At 43.6% G+C, this 18,284-nt stretch overlaps 1 protein-coding gene across 4 annotated transcripts in view; it reads right to left on the reverse strand.

Annotated features, from left to right (window-relative positions):
• The window catches only part of PAPSS1 (3'-phosphoadenosine 5'-phosphosulfate synthase 1), an 88,352-nt gene that overhangs the window by 61,954 nt on the left and 8,114 nt on the right, over positions 1-18,284 (reverse strand). For all 4 annotated transcript variants that reach the window (XR_008308808.1, XR_008308809.1, XM_053257102.1 and 1 more), the window contains exons 2-5: positions 11,744-11,858; positions 8,607-8,842; positions 4,478-4,616; positions 276-394 (exon numbers count right to left, since the gene is read on the reverse strand). Coding sequence is in view for 2 of the 4 variants with exons in the window: in XM_053257102.1 (XP_053113077.1) it covers positions 276-394; positions 4,478-4,616; positions 8,607-8,842; positions 11,744-11,858 (609 nt within the window). In the remaining 2 variants the exon portion in view is untranslated. The remainder of the gene's footprint in view (positions 1-275; positions 395-4,477; positions 4,617-8,606; positions 8,843-11,743; positions 11,859-18,284) is intronic.

An 18,284-nucleotide genomic window follows, 5' to 3' on the forward strand; every position in this document is an offset into this window, starting at 1 on the left:
GCATATTGCAGCAAGCACCATTTAGAAGAGGAATCCTCCAGTGTGTTAAAAGCAAAGGAGTCTGCTGCCCACAGTTTTTGTAAGCTCTTATATTAAAAACAAACATTTAAAAATCTGGTGCCCAATTAATAGGGAAGGGACCTTTTCAGTCAAAAATATTTTCAATCTATTAGATGAGCCAATTAATCTGCTTAACACTGCACCCCATACTTCTAACCAAAGTGTTCACTTTTGCAGCCAAAGCTATAGGCCGTTCAGCCCCACAATATCCCTACCCTCTCTTGCAGGAGTTCCACAACTTGTTGAATGCAGTCATTGACATCACAGGAATCTGTCTTAAGTACCAGCTCTGGGGCTTCAGGCTTTTCATACTCCGAGTCGATACCAGTAAAACCTGCATGAAAGACACAACTTAAGATAGTACTGCTTTTCAAACTGAGACTTTTAACCTCCTAGTGGCTGACAGATGCATACATTCTGCTGCAACATCTTAGTTGTTAGGGTTTGGTTTAAAAACAAACAAACTTTGGCAAGTATGTATACTATGTCTGATCTTTTGGTCCATCCACTAACAAAAACTGGAAAGCATCTGAGCTGTCAGTGTAACTGTCCAGGAGTGGTATCTTGGGGCTGTGGTGGGCAGATCACTTAAAGTGTCGACTCAGTGTGCAGCAGCTGTGAAAAAGGCAAATTCCATGAGGAAAGGATTGAAATCAACAGGAAAGGGATTGAAAATAAAACTGCTAATATTATAACGCTTTTATACAGATCTATGGTGCAGTCACATTTGCAGTACTGTGTACAGTTCTAAACACAATATCTAAGAAGTTACATTACAGAATTGGAAAAGGTACAGAAGGCGGCAACAAAGATTATCAGAGGGCCTAGAACACCTTCCCTATGAGGCAAGGCTACAGCATCTGGGGCTTTTTAGTTTAGAAAATGGTGACTAAAGGGAGTCATGATAGAGGTCTATAAATTATGCATGGTATGGTCTGGAGAGAGTGGATAAAGAGAGATTATTTTCTCTCTCACACAACACTGGAACCAGGGGTCATCCCATGAAACTGATTGCTAGAAAATCAGTCCTAAATCAATTAGAACTTACAAAATGAAGTACTTTTTCACACAGCACATAAACAAACTGTGGAACTCTCTGCCACAGGATGTGCTGATGGTCATTAGCTTGGGTAGGTTTAAAAGGGGCTTAGACTTATCCTCCATGAATCTGTCTATCAGTAGCTACTAATCCCGATGGCTATAGGTTACCTCCAGGCTCAGAGGCAGGATGCCTCCAAATAAAAGTTGCAGGGCAGCAACAGCAGAGAGAGGGGGCATGGCTTCATCTCTTGCCCGTGGTCTTCCCAGAGGCATCTAGTGGGCCACTGTGTGAAACAGAATGCTAGACTAGATAGGCCTTGGGCCTGACCCAGTAGGGCTGCAGTTATGTTTTCTTTGTGACTAACCACCCTCTTATTACATACACATCATCATTCTATGATGCGAATGTGCTGTTAAACCAAACTGCTATTAAACCATCCAACATGCCTCCTCCAAGGTCTGCTGCCTCAATATTATTCCTGCTTTGAGACAAAGCAGGAATATTCAGTTATAATTCTTTCCACAAAAATATTTAACTTGAAGTTTTGGTTTAGCATGCAAAGAGCTTCAGCTTTTAAAAACCCTAATTTGAATACTTAGTGGCATTCACAGTTTTTATAGCTGACAAATATAAAATATTTTGCAGTGAACAGATGATCAGGGGTCCTCAGTATTTTTACATTTTCTGAAATTTCCTAGAACAATGCTCTTCATTGTAAGGCCTGGGGGCCAGTAGTAGCCCCCATCAGTTAACCCCTTGATTAATTATTTATTGGACCTATGTGAAGCTTCAGCCAAAGCTGTATACTCTGCACAGTTCCCAGATACCACACGGAGATGATCATTCACACCTTGCTGAGCTCCACTTTGTCCAGTGCTGGGAGGGCTAACTTTAAAAGGGAAGCGGAGACCTCTTGAACCCCTGAACCATCTTGGAAGGGGTGTACAGAGTGCTGGAACGTGTGGCCCTTCCCAGAGCTTTCCTCCTAGATCTCTTAAGAGAGGGCGCTCTCTCTTAAAGGGCCCTCTGAGCACCAAGGAGGTCAGCACGGTGGGAAATCACGCTCACATCGAAGGTTTTTTTGCCAAGTGGCCCCTGCTTGAAAAACAGTGAAGATCACTGTCCTAGAAATAGAGGAAGATCAGAAAAGCTTATCAGGCATGCTAGTTTACAAAAACCAGGAAGGCAATCCTGTAGCACTCCATGGATCAAAATGGGAAAATACTAAGCTGTCTAACCAGGATTCTCTCTTCTTGTTGGCAAACACAAACAAGATCGATTTTATGAGTCAAAAAGCAGGTCTGGTTCAGCTCTTGAATGGATCTTGCAAGAATTCGCCAAGAAGAAATAATGCTTCCAAGTCAGACAAAACGATACAAGCTTTTCTCCCCCTTTCGCGCTGAAGGGGTGCCAATGAGAACATTCAGTTCTCTGGGTGGGCATGAGCAAGGCTGTCTCCTCTGCACTAGCTGAAAAAGGCTTAAATCACTCCCCATCATGGGCATGGCAGGAATTAATTGTGCCTGCTGAAGTCCTGGGAGTGCAGAATGTTTTACCCACCATTGTTGAAAGAATGCACCTCCCCTACTCTATTGTGGGGTAGGATATAGATCAAAGCATCCAAAAAGCAACAACAATGCCCAGTGACATTCAATCATCAACTGTAAACAAGTCTGTTTCCTGACGAAAATTCCTAAGGTCTGCTTTGAAGTAGCATCTGGTTCTACTTCATGCCAATAAGGGCACAGAATTAAAAGTAGAGCAAATCTCATTACCTGGACAGACTTCATTAGCAGTATTGCCACTAGCTGTCCCAGGGATATCAGAGACTTGCAAAGTTATGATTCCAGAAAGCAGATACTGTAGAACAGAATGCATTCTGTTTCTCTGTATATATTATGTTTCCCCAACAAGAGAAAAGGCTTTTTTGTGTCTCAAACTTCTCAGCATTGCAATGAAAGAGCTGGGATTGGCTACCCATCCAACACTTGATTAATTCTGCCAGCTAGTTATTTGACAAGCCACTTTTTTTGAGAACTGCATGTGCTCAGGGCACTAATACAGCCACTACAGTTAACTACCCTGTATTTTGAAATGGAGCCTTTTATACTCTAGGTTCACAGTCAATATTGCACATGATTACTTTGTGCTCATCATCACCATCAACATGGAAAGGAAAATTCAGGTGCCTCATTTAGAATAGAAGCCAAATCTATGCAGGAAGTATATGAAGCATAACAGAGCAAAGAGGGCAGATTCAAGCTTCCAGTAAGTACACACAGAGGGAACCAGAGGTTCCCAGCAAACACATGCTCCTGGCACAAGCCAGAAGTTGTGTGCATTTCATGTCATCCAAATCCACCAGTGTTGGTTGGAGAAAGGCACAGCGGGGAAGTAACTTGCCTAGCAAGCAAGAGGTTGACAGTTCGAATCCCTGCTGGTATTTTTCCCAGACTATGGGAAACACTTATATCAGGCAGCAGCAATATAGGAAGATGCTGAAAGGCATCATCTCATACTGCACAGGAGATGGCAATGGTAAACCTCTCCTGTACTATACCAAAGACAACCACAGGACACTGTGGTCGCCAGGGGCCGACACCAACTCGACAGCGCCACTTTAGTTTACCATCAGAACAATTGGTTACAATTCTTGTACAACCCAACAATCGCAACCAACATTTCAAGTTGTCTTGGCAAGGTCAGGATGACAGAGGGCCCTCTGACAATGTTGGACATTCTCCACCCAACACTGACAAATTTAGGCAACAAAAAATGTGGTAACTTCCAGCTCATTTTGGGAGCAGGTGTTTGCTGGGAACCTCTGTTTCCCTCTGTACTTACTTTCCACAGGTTGTCCAAACCTGCCATAGTGTAAGAAAGACGACTGGAACCTAAAGAATGAGTATACCGGTAGAACAAGTGAAAGGCAAGCAGACACCAAGACTATACTACAGAAAAGTTACATAGTGCTTCTGCAGTGCGGGAAATAAAAGTAGGAATAGGAAGGCTGCTAACACAGCATCTCCAGTGTACTAACATAAAGAACATTATTTATATACCATTTTTCAACCCCCCCCAAAAAAAGATCTTTTAAAAAGCATTTTACATAGCAGAAGGAACAAGAAACCAACTCCCTGTCCAAAAGGGCACACATTCTAAAAAGACAGACAGGAAGGACACAATGTTGGGATAAATAGGGAGTTGCTCTCCTGCTAAATATAAGCGAGTCACCAATTTAAAGCTGCCTCATTGCCCAGATAGCAGGCATGTCCCAACAATTAAGCTGGTAGTTTGGCCACTAAATTTCGTTAGTTATGATTCATGTAATCCAAGCAGCCATTACAAAAGAACTTTGACAGCACTAGAACTCACCTTTAATTTCTCCAGCACGAGCCTTTTTGTAAAGGCCTTTCACATCTCTCTGCTCACAAACGTGCAGTGGAGCATCCACAAACACTTCAAAGAAAGGCAGACTGGCCACTTCGTGGATCTGCCTGGCATTGTTACGATCCTGAGAAGCAGCAGGCAGAAGAAAAAATAATTGTAGAAAGCAAGTCTTCCTATAAATAAGTAGAACCAACTATGGCCCAGTTACATGCACACCTATGCAAACCATTATTAACACAAGCCAGGTTCCTTTACAAACTAGTGATCATAACCTCGGTTTGAATTGTGTTTGCAATCCATGATCTGAGAACCTGGTTTGCAGCAGTGCACAAGTAAGGAGAAACCATGGTTAGTTTTGCACAGGGAAGGAGTGAGAGAACAGAAAGTGAACTGTTAAATAATTAACTTTTGTTATTGAAAAGACAACCAGATATTAACATCTGCTTGTCTAGTATGATCTGAATAGCAGAAGATATTGAAGTAAATGATTTAGACTTGCATATTAGATACTATAGTGGTTTACCCAGAAATCCACAAATACACTTACCACACTGGCCTGGCCAGCCACTTCCAGGAATCATGAAGAACCCCAATGTTTCATTCAAGCTTGGAGATTTAGAGAGGATGGATATAATCCCAGCTGAGCTATACTTCAGAGACAGTTGAAGTATTTTACACTAACAAGGACAGCCCCCTACCCACTTCTGAACTCCAAACTCAAGAGGTGGACAGGGACTCAACTGTGTCATGGTGTGCTTCAAAAGCATTCCAAATCTTTGGAGGCACAGTGCAACTACTGGGCTTCTTCCTCAACCCAACCCTTCCCAACTTTAATGCTTAGGAGGAGAATGGAGGCTTGGGTGTGATACTTACTGGTACTTACTTGGATAAGTACTGTTAACAGATGCTCAAGATTCATCCTTCAGCAGTTCTATGCAAGATATTTTAAAACTACCTTTTAATACTATGTAAACTTTAGTTCTGCATGTACCAGCCTGCCTCTCTTGAGCCAATTTAAACACAGCTGGTCTTGTGGTAGCAAGCATGAATTGTCCCCTTTGCTAAGTAGGGTCTACCCTGGTTACATTTGAATGGGAGACTACGTGTGAGCACTGTAAGATCCCCTTAGGGGATGGGGCTGCTTTGGGAAGAGCATGTCCCAAATTCCCTCCCTGGCATCTCCAAGATAAGGCTGAAGAGAGATTCCTGCCTGAAACCTTGGAGAAGCTGTTGCCAGTCTGGGTAGACATTACTGAGTTAGATGGACCAATGGTCTGACTTGGTATATGGCAGCTTTCTATGTTCCACCAATATAGGCAGAAACATGCCAAAGAACATATTTCTCACTGGCCGCAAGGGATTTAAGACAGTTGCTTAAGAACTTCTTTCAGAAGGCTTCCTAATGCCATTGGAATTTCATTTTATGCTTCTGACTGGTTTAATTCTATTTAGTTGGTTTATTTTGCTGCTATCTGAATTGTTTTCTTATCTATATTGCTTTTAATAAGTGTGCAAGCCACTTTGTTCTATGAGTAAAGAGCATGATAGGCAGGTAACAACAGCAAAAATATTTATATACACCATTTGTTTTTGTTTTTTAAGTTGTCAAAGTGGTTTTACATAGCAAATGATTAAGGAAATGTTCCCTCTATCAAAAAGTTCACAATCTAAGAGGTAACACAAAGGAATACTAGCAAAGCCACTGGAGGACTATACCAAGTTGAATGGGGACAGTTACTCTTTCCCTGCTAAATATATGGGAGCCACCACTTCAAAAAGGCACCTCTTTCCCCCATTAGCAGGTGCACCTAATATATTTTTATATCTAAAATATGAGTGGCTTCACATTATACACCACAAGCCAGTTAATTATTTAACATATTTGTGTACGGCCCACTACCCAAGTCTCTAAGTGGTTTACAGCAATGAAACAAACCAAGAAATTTTAACAGTTAAAACGTATAAAAAGATCAAATTAAAATACCCATAGAAGTTACCAGATAGCTAAAAAGCTTGGCTGAAGAGATGTGCCTTTAGTTGTCTCCTAAAAGCCAACAGGGATGGAGCAACTCTAATCTCAGCAGGAAGTGTGTTCCACAGCTCTGGGGCAACTACAAAGAAGGGTCTCCTTTGAGTCATCACCAGACGAGCTGGCGGCAACCTCAGATGAACCTCCCCTGAGAATGCCCTGAGGCGTTCTCTTAAACACCCTGGGACCAAGCCATTAAGGGCTTTATAGGTAATAACCAGCACCTTGTATTTTGCCCAGAAACCTATTGGTAGCCAGTATAATTCTTTTAAAGCCAAAGTGATGTGAACTCTTCAGGATGCCTCAGAGACCTATCTGACAGCAGCATTGTGCACTAATTGAGTTTCTGGGCTACCTACAAAAGCAGCCCCACGTAGAGAGCATTGCAGTAGTCAAGCCTGAAGGTTACAGCATGTGCACCACTGTCTTAAGGTCACTCACTTCAGTGAGTAGCACAGTTGGCGAATCAGCCGAAGCTGATAGAAAACACTCCTGGCCACCTCCTCCACCTGAGGTATCAGAGAGAGGGCTGAGTCCAGTAGTACTCACAAACTGTGAACCTGTTCCTTCTGGGCGAGTGTAACCTCATCCAGAATCGGCATATCTATCCCATTTCTGGAACTGCTGCTTCCTACAATGAGCACCTCCATCTTGTTTGGATTCAGTCTCAGTTTGTTATCCCTCATCCAGCCCATTACGGCCTCCCGGCAGGCACTGAGGCATGTTATGCCATTGCCTGATGAAGATGACATGGAGATACAGATCATCAGCATACTGATAACACCCTGTATCAAATCCCCTGATGATCTCTCCAAGTGGTTTCATGTAGATGTTGAAAAGTATTGGAGATAAGACACTGGAGGCAGTTCCCAGGGAGTATGTACTGCTGGCAGGCCTGTCGTCCAAACCTGCCAAAGTCCAGGTCCCAAGCTAAGCTGCCAACCTTCTCCACCCAACTTCAAATGTAGGTGACAAGAGTCGGGCAAATGTCAGCAGCCCAGCTTGGGAACTGAACCTTGGTGGCTTCGGATGACACGCATGCTGGGAGCACATGCTGTCAAGGAATCGGGCGTAGCTAAAATTGAACAAAGTGGGGGACAGATGCCCCTGGGATGCTGAGGGAGAGGGGCCCACCAGAAAGGGTGATGTCTTGCTTTTCCCTCTTGGAGCTCTCTGGGGAAGGCAGGGAGTGGGGACAGGGGCCCATATTTCTTTTTTGTCTCAGGGTTATGCTATGCCTCTGCCAGGGACCAAAGGTTCCTGGAAACCAGACTTGCGGCAGATCGTGTAAAGCCATTCTGTAATTCTGGTTTTCCTTTCTGGTAAAGTTTTAATATCTGAGTATACTAAAAGGTAAGCCATGCTGTTCTGTTAAGCAGCAAATAGAAGACCTCTCTCGAAACCTAAGAACCGACAGTGCACTAAGAAGTCTACTTGTTTAATGGGCAATAAACCTGCTTTTATTCTCAAAATGCCTTCAAATGCAACTTGAATCAGACCTATTTGCCAAGGGTGGAAGCTTAAACCAGTTTTGCCCAGGAAAAGAAAACACTAAGGAACTTGAACATGGAGGCCATTATTGATTTTGTTAAGAGATTACATTGCAGCAGTTGAAGTAATGTTGCAGTTCTGGTCCTATCTATGTGCTTTCAGCCACACTCTCCTAATGCACACTCAAATTATACATTTGAAAAACAGAAAGATGTGTTTTGCACCATTGTTCTTTGGTGAAAAGGTCTTCCCTTGTTCCATTAACTCCAAAGCTCAAATCTGCACCAGTCAAGTTTTCTATACTATTACTTATTCCAATTTTTTTTATTTAGCTTTGTTTAAATTTTCTAAATCTGAACCTACTGGCAGTGTGGCTCTAAAGGACCACACATACTTTCCAAGTATGCACCAGAGCTGTTCACAGTCACCCTTTTCCACCACTGGCCCTCACACAGTCCTGTTAAGCTGCTGCTGGATATTTGGGACCTTCCAGAACAGTATATAAGGGGCTACTCCTGAAAGGTGAAAGCTGATCAACTACCAAAAAGCACAGTGCAATTTCAGTTCTGTAAGGAACGGACCCAGGGTACTCACCTGGGCATAAGGAGAAATAAAACTGGCAATGCACACCAAGCCAGCATCTGCAAACAACTTTGCAACTTCAGCAATCCGGCGGACATTTTCTTCCCTATCTTCTGGTGAAAAGCCTAAATTCTTATTGAGGCCTTGTCTGATGTTGTCACCATCTAAGGTGTAGCATGGAATGCCATGGCATACTAAATACTCCTCCAATGCCATGCTAACTGTGGTCTTCCCAGCTCCAGAAAGCCCTACAGTTGTTTAAAAGAAAAGAAATCATGTTCACTTGATCAATGAACACAGACAACTTTTGCAAGTCTAAAAGAGAAGAGGTATTAAAACACTAGGTGGACTGACCAAAAATCACAAATGCTTGCCTAGTTTACCATATCTAGGAGAGAAACACAATCCTAATAATGCTTATTTCAAAGCCATTCCCACTTACTTCAACAGGATACACTTCCAAGTAAGGGCACTTAGGAATGCGGCCACTATTTCAAGAGCTTTGCTATATGAATACTAGAATTTCAGAGTTGAAAGGGATCTCAGAAGTCTTCTAGACCGGGGTTCCCAGCCTTTAACAAAGGGTCTCCTCCCATCATAAATCTTCAGCTCAGGTACCCCATATAGATTTTGAGAGCGGGAGAAACCCCCACCCCACATACACACACACACTTCTAAACGTTAAAATTATGAGACAGCTTACTCCAATCACTGGCTTACATTCGGATGGAGCTACTCATGAGTACTCTCACTGAAATGAATGGGCCACATTTATTTGTACTATATCAATGGGAGTACTCGGTGATAATTTCCTGAAGCCTGTCAAGTCAGGCGTGGCAGCAAGCAGTATGCCAAACTTCCGCATGTAGCCAACCCAAGCAGGAAGGTCCTCAACCCTCCTTCCTCCCCTTCTGCAGCGCACATAGTTGAAGACCTATTGGCTTCAAGCTGGCAATCCAAAGATGGGGTTGCAATAGGACTCTCTGTTGGGAACCCCTCCTCTAGTCCAAACACCTGCCCAGTGCAGGGTACTGCTACAGAATCCTGACAGATAACAATCCTGGCTCTGTGAAAAGGAGAGCTAACCACTGCCTGAGGTAGACTATCCCATTGTTGAACAGCTCTTGCAGTTCGGAAATTCCTCCTAAAGCCCAGCCTGAATCTGCTTCCTTATAATTGCTTCTAGTCCTGCCCTCAGGCAGAGCAGAGAACAAGACCATTCTATTTTATTCATTTTCTAAAAGCCCTTCAGCTACTTGAAGACAGCTATGATATCTCCCCTTACTCTTCTGTTCTCCATTAAACAGACTCTGCTCCTTTAAACACTCCTGATGGAACTTGGTTTACAGACCCCTCACCATGTATTCTACCAAAGACAACCACAGGGCTCTGTGGTTGCCAGGAGTTGAAAACGAATCAATGGCACACTTTACTTTACACCATCTTTGCTGGCCTGTATGCTTACAGTCAAACACACAGTGTTGCCATTTAACAGTGCCAACCCAGTTCATGTGGCATTTTTAAAAGTCAGAAGATTTACCACTTGGAGACCCACTAAAAATATAACTGTTAAATAACCCAAATTTCAATGTAAATAAAGACAGAGGCCAGGAAGCAAGCATTCATCTTGACTGACCATAGATAAAGATTATCTGTTCAACGTTCAGTCCTCAAGATAATATTAAGAACATTATCTTACCAGCCCTTCAAACATTACAGTTTTTCTACATTGCCTTTGTGTAAGAAAGTACAAATACAATACATAAAATCAAGTGCGTAGGAAGCCGGCAGCAGCACAGGTGCAACCCACTGGTGGCGGCCCCTGGGCGCCCAAGCCACACCCCAGCATCTGACATCGGACACAGGGGCATGGCCATATGTGAAAATGGGGCCCCGCAGCCTAATTCACAAGCGCTGGTTGAAGCATTTCATGGACAGGGCCACAAGCGGTAACAGGTCCAGACAGCCCCGTTTGCAAGACGCTTCAGCCAGCGCTGGGTTCCTAGCCTGGTTGGGAATGCATCTCTCTGCCTTCCGAAGCAGGGAAAGGCGCTCCCAGCCAGTCTGGAAACATAGTGCTGGCTGAAGCGCCTTGCAAACAAGGCCGCGTGGCCCCATTTTCATATATGGCCATGCCTGTGTGCCAGACATCAGACACAGGGTGTGTGGCTAAGGCCGATTAGGCAGTTCCACCAGAATGGTAGCAGGGTTCCTTGTACCCATGTCCAAAATGGTGGCTCTGCCCCTGCAGTCACTGTCACATGGCAAAAGCATCTGTAGCCATTTCACTGCATATATATGCAAGTTTGCAAGGCAGAACTGGATAGTTTCTCAATATGTACACATACAGTGAATGCATACATGCGTGATTGCCACGTGTGACCATCTACGGATTTTTCAGATGTTTTTTCCTACTCCAAGGTATTAGCCGTGTAAGAATTCCATTGTATTTAAAGAGACCCAAAGACAGGGCTTGGCAAATCTCAGGCACCAAGGAGCTATGGCACCTAGAAAATTTAACCACAGTGCACAAATTAAGATATGCAGTGGCAGAGTTATTTAATAAAATATTTATTTGTCCCAGGCAGGCCTGTTCTAAGTATGTCACTTGTAAAGGAAATAAAGAGAAGCCCATTTATTTTATTTTATTTACCCACCCACCCCACAACATCCCTCACTAAGTCTGGTAATTTTGCCAAGTGTGCATTGTCTGGCTCCTAAATCCAAACAAATTTGTACAAGGCCTAAGACCCTTGTATTATCTCTTTCCAATACGTTCATGCTACTTGCCCAGTGACAATAAGTATCCTCCTGGCCTTTTCAGAAGAGTAAATTATTACAGGGACAACTGTGCAGTGCAGATAGATTGGTGCAAGGTGGCTGATTTGAAAGACACTTTCTGCTAGTGAAAGAGCTGCTGGGCAAGTCTCTAGCTCAGGGGTGAGCAAAACTGGCCCTCCAGCTGCCACTGAACTCCCATCACCTCAGCCACCATGGGCAATGGTGGGGAATGATGAGTCCAACAAGAGATGGAGGGCCAAGTTTCCCCACACCTGCTCTAGCTGGTACCTCTTGCCACTACCATTGTTTTTTAAGAAGGACAAAGCAGGAATGGGGGAACCAAACTGAACACAGCAACTTTGTAGTACCTGTTAACCAGACTGTACAGCCCCGAAAGCCACTTCTGGTCCCCACCACCTGACCCCTCTTATTCCGACTGACATGGTGAGCTTGATAGGTGACATTGGTAGCTCTCTGCATTCCCTGGGAAAGGAAACAGGTAGAGGTTGTAAGAATTAAATGCCGTAAGATAGGATTTTGAAATTAGCATACACAAAAACTATTACAGAATGCTCTGCCAGAAAGATCTATGGAACCCCAAGTTACTAGCAAGCCAAGGTAAAATAATGCAGAGCAGGCAAGTCCCAACCAGCTAAAACATGGGTTCTCAGACTTGATGGTCATCTTAGACAGTTTTGAAGACTGGTTCAGGATTTTGAAATGCTGGTATTTAACAGTGTCAAGGCTTTACGTTTTCCCTAATGACAGCAGTTGAAACTTAAATGCAACTTCAGGCCAAAGCCACAGAGACATGGTAAAATATGAAGCAGATAGAGATGATGTTTGCATTTCTTTTTAAAGCCATCCTTGCCCTCTCTTATGTTTCTTGACCTAGGTTACCAAAGGAAGCCAAGGTATCGCTAGTCTGCTTTAACCATTCAGGGAACCTCTGCTAATGGAGTTCTACCAGTCTTTCAACCAGCTCACAAAGCCTGCACACCTCAGGCTACTGAAACAAAAATCCCCCTCCCGCCTCCCAGCAATGCGCCTAGACAGAACTTAAGATACAAAAGTGAAAGGTCTGGAGGCTATCGCAGCTAAACCTGTGAAACTGAATTCCTTCACTGTTTGTTTTCCCCCACCTTCTAATTACACAAAAAACCCCAATGAATTCCATTCTATCCAATAAGCCAGAGAATCCAAGCTGTGAGTTCTTCTATAGCAACTATTTCCAAGACTCTCAATAAAACTATCCATTGACTTTAAAAGGTACCATACCTCAGCTGACCAACTAAACCCATTCTGGCTGGATTTCTATACTCCAAAAACCTGGAAACATTCACAGAAAGATTTCTTAACTTCAACTTTCCCCACTTCTCTGCAATCATTGCTACAGCAGTACACATGAATGTTGTGTATCTATTAAACTGAAAAGTTTCCTCTCAAAAACGGCAACCACATATCAAGAAAGGAGGCACCCAGGCCAGGGAATTGCATAACATCCACTCCCACAGAGACCAGCACTGGCCTGTGAGGACCAGGGTGGATAAAAATCAAAGATGTTTTCAAAAAAGTCAAAACAATCGGATTTTTTAAAATCCAAATTGGATTTTTTTTAATAAAATGCTTTTTGAAGAAAAAATCTATCTAAAGATAATTTTCTATTTAAGATACATTATAGTCCAAAGGTTATCTATCATGAAATAAGGATTAGTTTTTAATGATGTAGCATAAGGCTGTATATACGCAATGTTTAAATTTTTTGGTAAACGAATTCCATTAATCCATTCACAATGTCATGCTCTTCCAGAGGTTTCTGTAAGATTATTTTGGGCAATTTTTCTATCTAGAAGAGGACCAAAAATGAAATCTTCATCTGGTTGTAAATATTAAGATTATACCAGCAAGACTGAGTCTTTATGTAAAAAAACAACAACTATGATTTAAATCTAGTCCCACTGACTAGTGATTTAAATCGTGATTTAAATCGATTTGATTTAAATCAAATCCACCCTGGGAGGACTATTGGAGCAGCCCCTCCCCATCTTCTCAGGAGTCCTTAAAAAATAGCGTGCCAGAAGTGGAAAGTAAGATAGGAGGCACCTGGCATCAGCTCAGTAAAAAGACCATCTATGGCCTGAGACAAGACAGAAAATTTGAAGCAGTTCATTTGTTTGTTTCTTAATATTGTAAACTGCTTTGGGTGCCTTGGTCAAGACAGAAAGGTGGTACAGAATGCATACAAACCACCAGGAAAATAGATTCTGGATGTTTCCCTACTTAAGCACAAAACCAAGCAAAATAATTAATGGCTGCAGTGGTAATGAATGTGTAGGTTACTAACAAAATCTGCACTTGTATGCAAACCCCAGCTTTACTACATGTTCTTCCAAAGTTGTTTTGTCTTGCATTTCCCAACCAGTTGAAAGTACAAGTACATGCATAATTTCTAAACAATTTTTTTTTAAATTCATGTAGAGAACACTGTGCATAAATTCATTTTATCTGTCCATCAATTCACTTGTAGCACTTCACTTGTAGTACTTTAAAAGCTTTACTCTTATTCTCTACTCAGATAAAAAGGGGGGGGGGGAATCCAACAACCTCTAAAAGCAGTTCATTGTTATCCCACCACTCCTCCAAGGAGCTCGAGGTGATGTACATATTTTCCCCCTTCCATTTTAACCTCACACCCACCATGAGACGTAGGTGGAATTCTCTGCCACAAGATGTGGTGACAGCCAGCAACCTGGATGGCTTTAAGAGGGGTTTGAAGGAGAGGTCGATCATCGGCTACTAATTGGAGGGCTACAGGCCACCTCCAGCCTCCAAGGAGGATGCCTCTGAGTACCAGTTGCAGGGGAGTAACAGCAGGAGGGAGGGCATGCCCTCAACTCCTGCTGTAGGCTTTCAGTGGCATCTGGTGGGCCACTGTGTGAAACAGGGCTGGACTAGATGGGCCTTGGGCCCGATCCAGCAGGGCTATTCTTATGTGATGTTGAGAGAGAGTGATTAGCCCCAGATCCTCCAGGGAGCTTGATGACTCAAGTGTAGGTTTCATTATGCCAAGGTTCTGAACAATACATCACACAAACCCTAAAGGAACTGCCAGTGCCCTCCAAAGTGCACTGGTTTCTACCCAAACAAAATCTGGAAGGGAAGTTTTTATTTCTCAGCACAAAATCTAGATGTCTAGGCACGCTTCCACTAGCATTGCCTATGCTGTGCTAATACAGAGCAGTTAGCTGATGCTGTGAGGAACTCAACCCACAATTCCCTAAATACTGGAAAGAAAATGACAGACATCCAACCCCTGCTAAACTGGGCAAAGGGTGGTGATTCTCTTATACTTAGCAAGGAGAAATAAACCACAGCACAGAGTTTTCCAGCAGCTGGCATTTCTTTGTGAGTAATTCTGGAACAGGGAAGCAATCCAATTCCTTTTTCTACATAAACTACTTTAAGAACTTTTATCCTTGCTGAAAAGCAGCCCAAGGCAATTCTTGCTAGGTTTCCTGCTGCCCACCATCAACTTAATATGCAAGTGTACTAAAGTAATCTTACCTACCAACAGCAGTAGCAGGTTAACAGGAGTAAGAGTCTTTAATAAATGAAGGCATAACTTCATAAATGTTACAGTATAGTTGACACAAGGCCTCTCAAGTTACAAATAAGCACATTTACAAGGAAGTAAATCCCAATGAGCTTACTTATGAGTAAACATGCTTAGGGTGGTTGACAGGTATGAGGTTAATAAAACAAGAGAAGAAGCAAATCTTCATTTTCCTGGACCATAAGAATCTTGATTGCTAGCCAAGGTGTGAAAGTTTGAGACACAGAATAGCTTATCCATACAAAAACTGGAGATATTCCAGAAAGCTAGTTCGTTATGACTGTCTCCTGACCAGAGAATAATTTACGTGGCATGCCAAGCAGAAAGCACAATTCTCTTTTCAGTGCCAGTCAACCACCTACATTTACCAAAAATGAAGTCTACTCTTGTGAAGCTGACAATCTATAAATGGTTGGTTTCCCAAGCTGTCTAAATATAATAAGTACAGAAAAAGAAACAATCCATATTGTAAGCAACAAAAAAGAGCCAACATTCCTTAATCAATGTATTTGCTAAAGCAAGAAATAAAATTTCACTAGAAAAAAAAGAGGTGGTATGTTTTCCTCATTTTGTTTACGTGCAACTTCTACTAAAAATCAAGTTACCAATTTGACTTGATGGAGATATGTTTAATTGCACAGTTTCACTTCTAGCCTCAGTCAACCTGTGAAATTAGAAGTCTCAAATATCTACTTTTCTGTGTGTTTTTCCTTCAGAATAGCACTTTTGGTTTTAAATGCAGTATAGGCAGTCCTCAGACTTACAACACAATTGGTTCCTGAAAACTGTGTCTTAAGTTGAAACTTCTTAACTTGATACCTATTTCCCCCAAAGGAAGCAATTTTATAAATAGGGGGTTGGTTTCTGGACCAAAGCCAGATACCCTATAATTTTTCTGCTGCTATCAAAGGTGGTGGGGTGTCAGTTATAGACATGCAACATGCAAGCTTATTTATCATTCAGATTATTAATCATCATCATCATCATCTACTACTACTACATTTGTATTCTGCTTTTCCTCTGAAGAGCTCAGAGTGGTCTACATACTTATTTTTATCCTTGGAACAACCTGTGAGGTAGGTTAGGCTTAGAGACACATGACTGGCCCAGAGTCACCCAGTGGGTTTCATGGTTGAATGGGGATTCGAACTCTGTTCTTCTCAGTCCTAGTCCAACACTCTAACCGCTACACTATGCTGATTGTCTTATACATTTATACCCACTCTTACTCAGGAGCCCAGAATGGTGTGCACGATTATGTTCATCTTCACAACAAACCCTGTGAGTTAGGTTAGGCTGAAAGAGAAGTGACTCGCCAGTGAGATTCACAGCTGAATGGGAGATCTGACTTCGGGTCCCCCTGGTCCTAGTCCAACACTCTAACCACTACACTACATTGGCTCAAGTTGATGGCTGAGAACCAGAGATTGCTCACATTTACCACTAACTCCCTTCCTGACACTTTTTCGTGGAAGGAATAGCGGCAACTGGGTAGTTTCGCCTCCATCTCCACCTGCACTTCCTGGGCAAGAATTAGGCAGGGAAGGGTGAGCAGGAAGTAGCGTGTGGAACATAGGAACATAGGAAGCTGCCATATACTGAGTCAGACCATTGATCTATCTAGCTCAGTATTGCCTTCACAGACTGGCAGCGGCTTCTCCAAGGTTGCAGGCAGGAATCTCGCTCAGCCCTATCTTGGAGAAGCCAGAGAGGGAACTTGAAACCTTCTGCTCTTCCCAGAGCGGCTTCATCCCCTGAGGGGAATATCTTGCAGTGCTCACACATCAAAGTCTCCCATTCATATGCAACCAGGGCAGACCCTGCTTAGCTATGGGGACAAGTCATGCTTGCTACCACAAGACCAGCTTGTGGGTTGGGAACAAGCCGGACTCTTTCCCTTTCGCTGTCCCAGCACAGTAGCTGAGCCTGGAGGAGGAGCCAAAGCAGAAGCAGTGGCAGCAGCAAGGGGAGCTTCCAGGCGAGTCAGCTAGGCGAGTCAGCTAGGCGAGTCAGCTAGTTTCTCCGCAGCCTCAGATTCAGCTGCTGCTGCTTCCAGGACCAAAACAACCACCTAAGGCTGCTGCTCCTCTGGCCACACACCAGCAGCCCTCTAGTGGAGCCTCTCTTCCCCCAAGTTCCCATAAAGCTGAAACAAGGTGGCATTTTACAGACATCTTAAATGCCATTCATCTTAACTTGAAGTGTCTTCAGTAAAGGGCTGCCAGCACTGAGATCTCACTGCAATAAAGTATCTTTTAAAGCACCTTCTCAAAACTTACATGTAAAGCGAGTAAAAGTTAAAGATTTCCCTGTGAGCCAGCTTCACTGAACAGTGAACAGGCAAAGTTTCTGGTAGGAGTGTGCACGGTTCGGTCCGGCAACATTCCACAGAACGCCGGACCGATCCGGAGGCCCCCCGGTCCGGCACAGGGGGGGCCTGTCGCTTTAAGCGGGGGGGTGGTAGTACTTATCCCCCCCCCGCCGCTCTTCCCCCTCCGGCGCTGTTCCGATCAAGGAATCTTCTTGGGGCGGCAGAGTTCCTCTCTGCCGCCCCTGCCTGCCCCTGTCGTTGTCTTAAAATGCCTCCAATGCTGCCCTCGTCGTTCCTAAAGCCCACAGACAAGCGCTAGCGGCGTGCATGCGCCCTGCGCGCCGCGCACTCGTCTTTGACAGGGCAGGGCCCAAGAAGATTCCTTGATCAGAACAGCGCCGGAGGGGGAAGAGCGGCGGGGGGGGGGTAAGTACTACCCCCCCCGCTTAAAGCGACAGGCCCCCCCTGTGCCGGTCCGGGGGGCCTCCGAATCTTGCACACCCCTAGTTTCTGGAATGTTCTCTTATCTTCACAAGCAAGGAAACTTCTACATTCTTCATAACCGAGTGTAACATGTTAAAAAAAAGGGGGGGGGAACACTAGTGGAAGGAAAGAAGGAAACACTACTGAAAAAACATGGGTGATTGCTTCAAGGTCAGTTTGGACATTCTGATCAAGGGCGAAAAACACCGACCTCTCTCATGCACACTTCTGAAAAAGGTATGCGTAGTGGTTAATTCAAATTCTCATACGTAGTATAGACACTGCATCACAACACTTCTATACCTCAGCATGGTACTGCCAGGAAGCTCAAGTATGACAGGGTAAGATAATGAACACTAGTCAAAACACAAATGGAGCAACCACCAACACAGCATCAAACAAACTAGCTGTTCCACAGAAGGCTCCTCGGGTTATAGCCTTGCACAACAAGCAGAGTTCTGCCAATTCCTGCAGATTGGCTCTTCGTGCTGCAGCCCCTGGA

The sequence above is a fragment of the Hemicordylus capensis genome, chromosome 5 (genome assembly GCF_027244095.1).
Source record: "Hemicordylus capensis ecotype Gifberg chromosome 5, rHemCap1.1.pri, whole genome shotgun sequence".
Taxonomy (NCBI): domain Eukaryota; kingdom Metazoa; phylum Chordata; class Lepidosauria; order Squamata; family Cordylidae; genus Hemicordylus; species Hemicordylus capensis.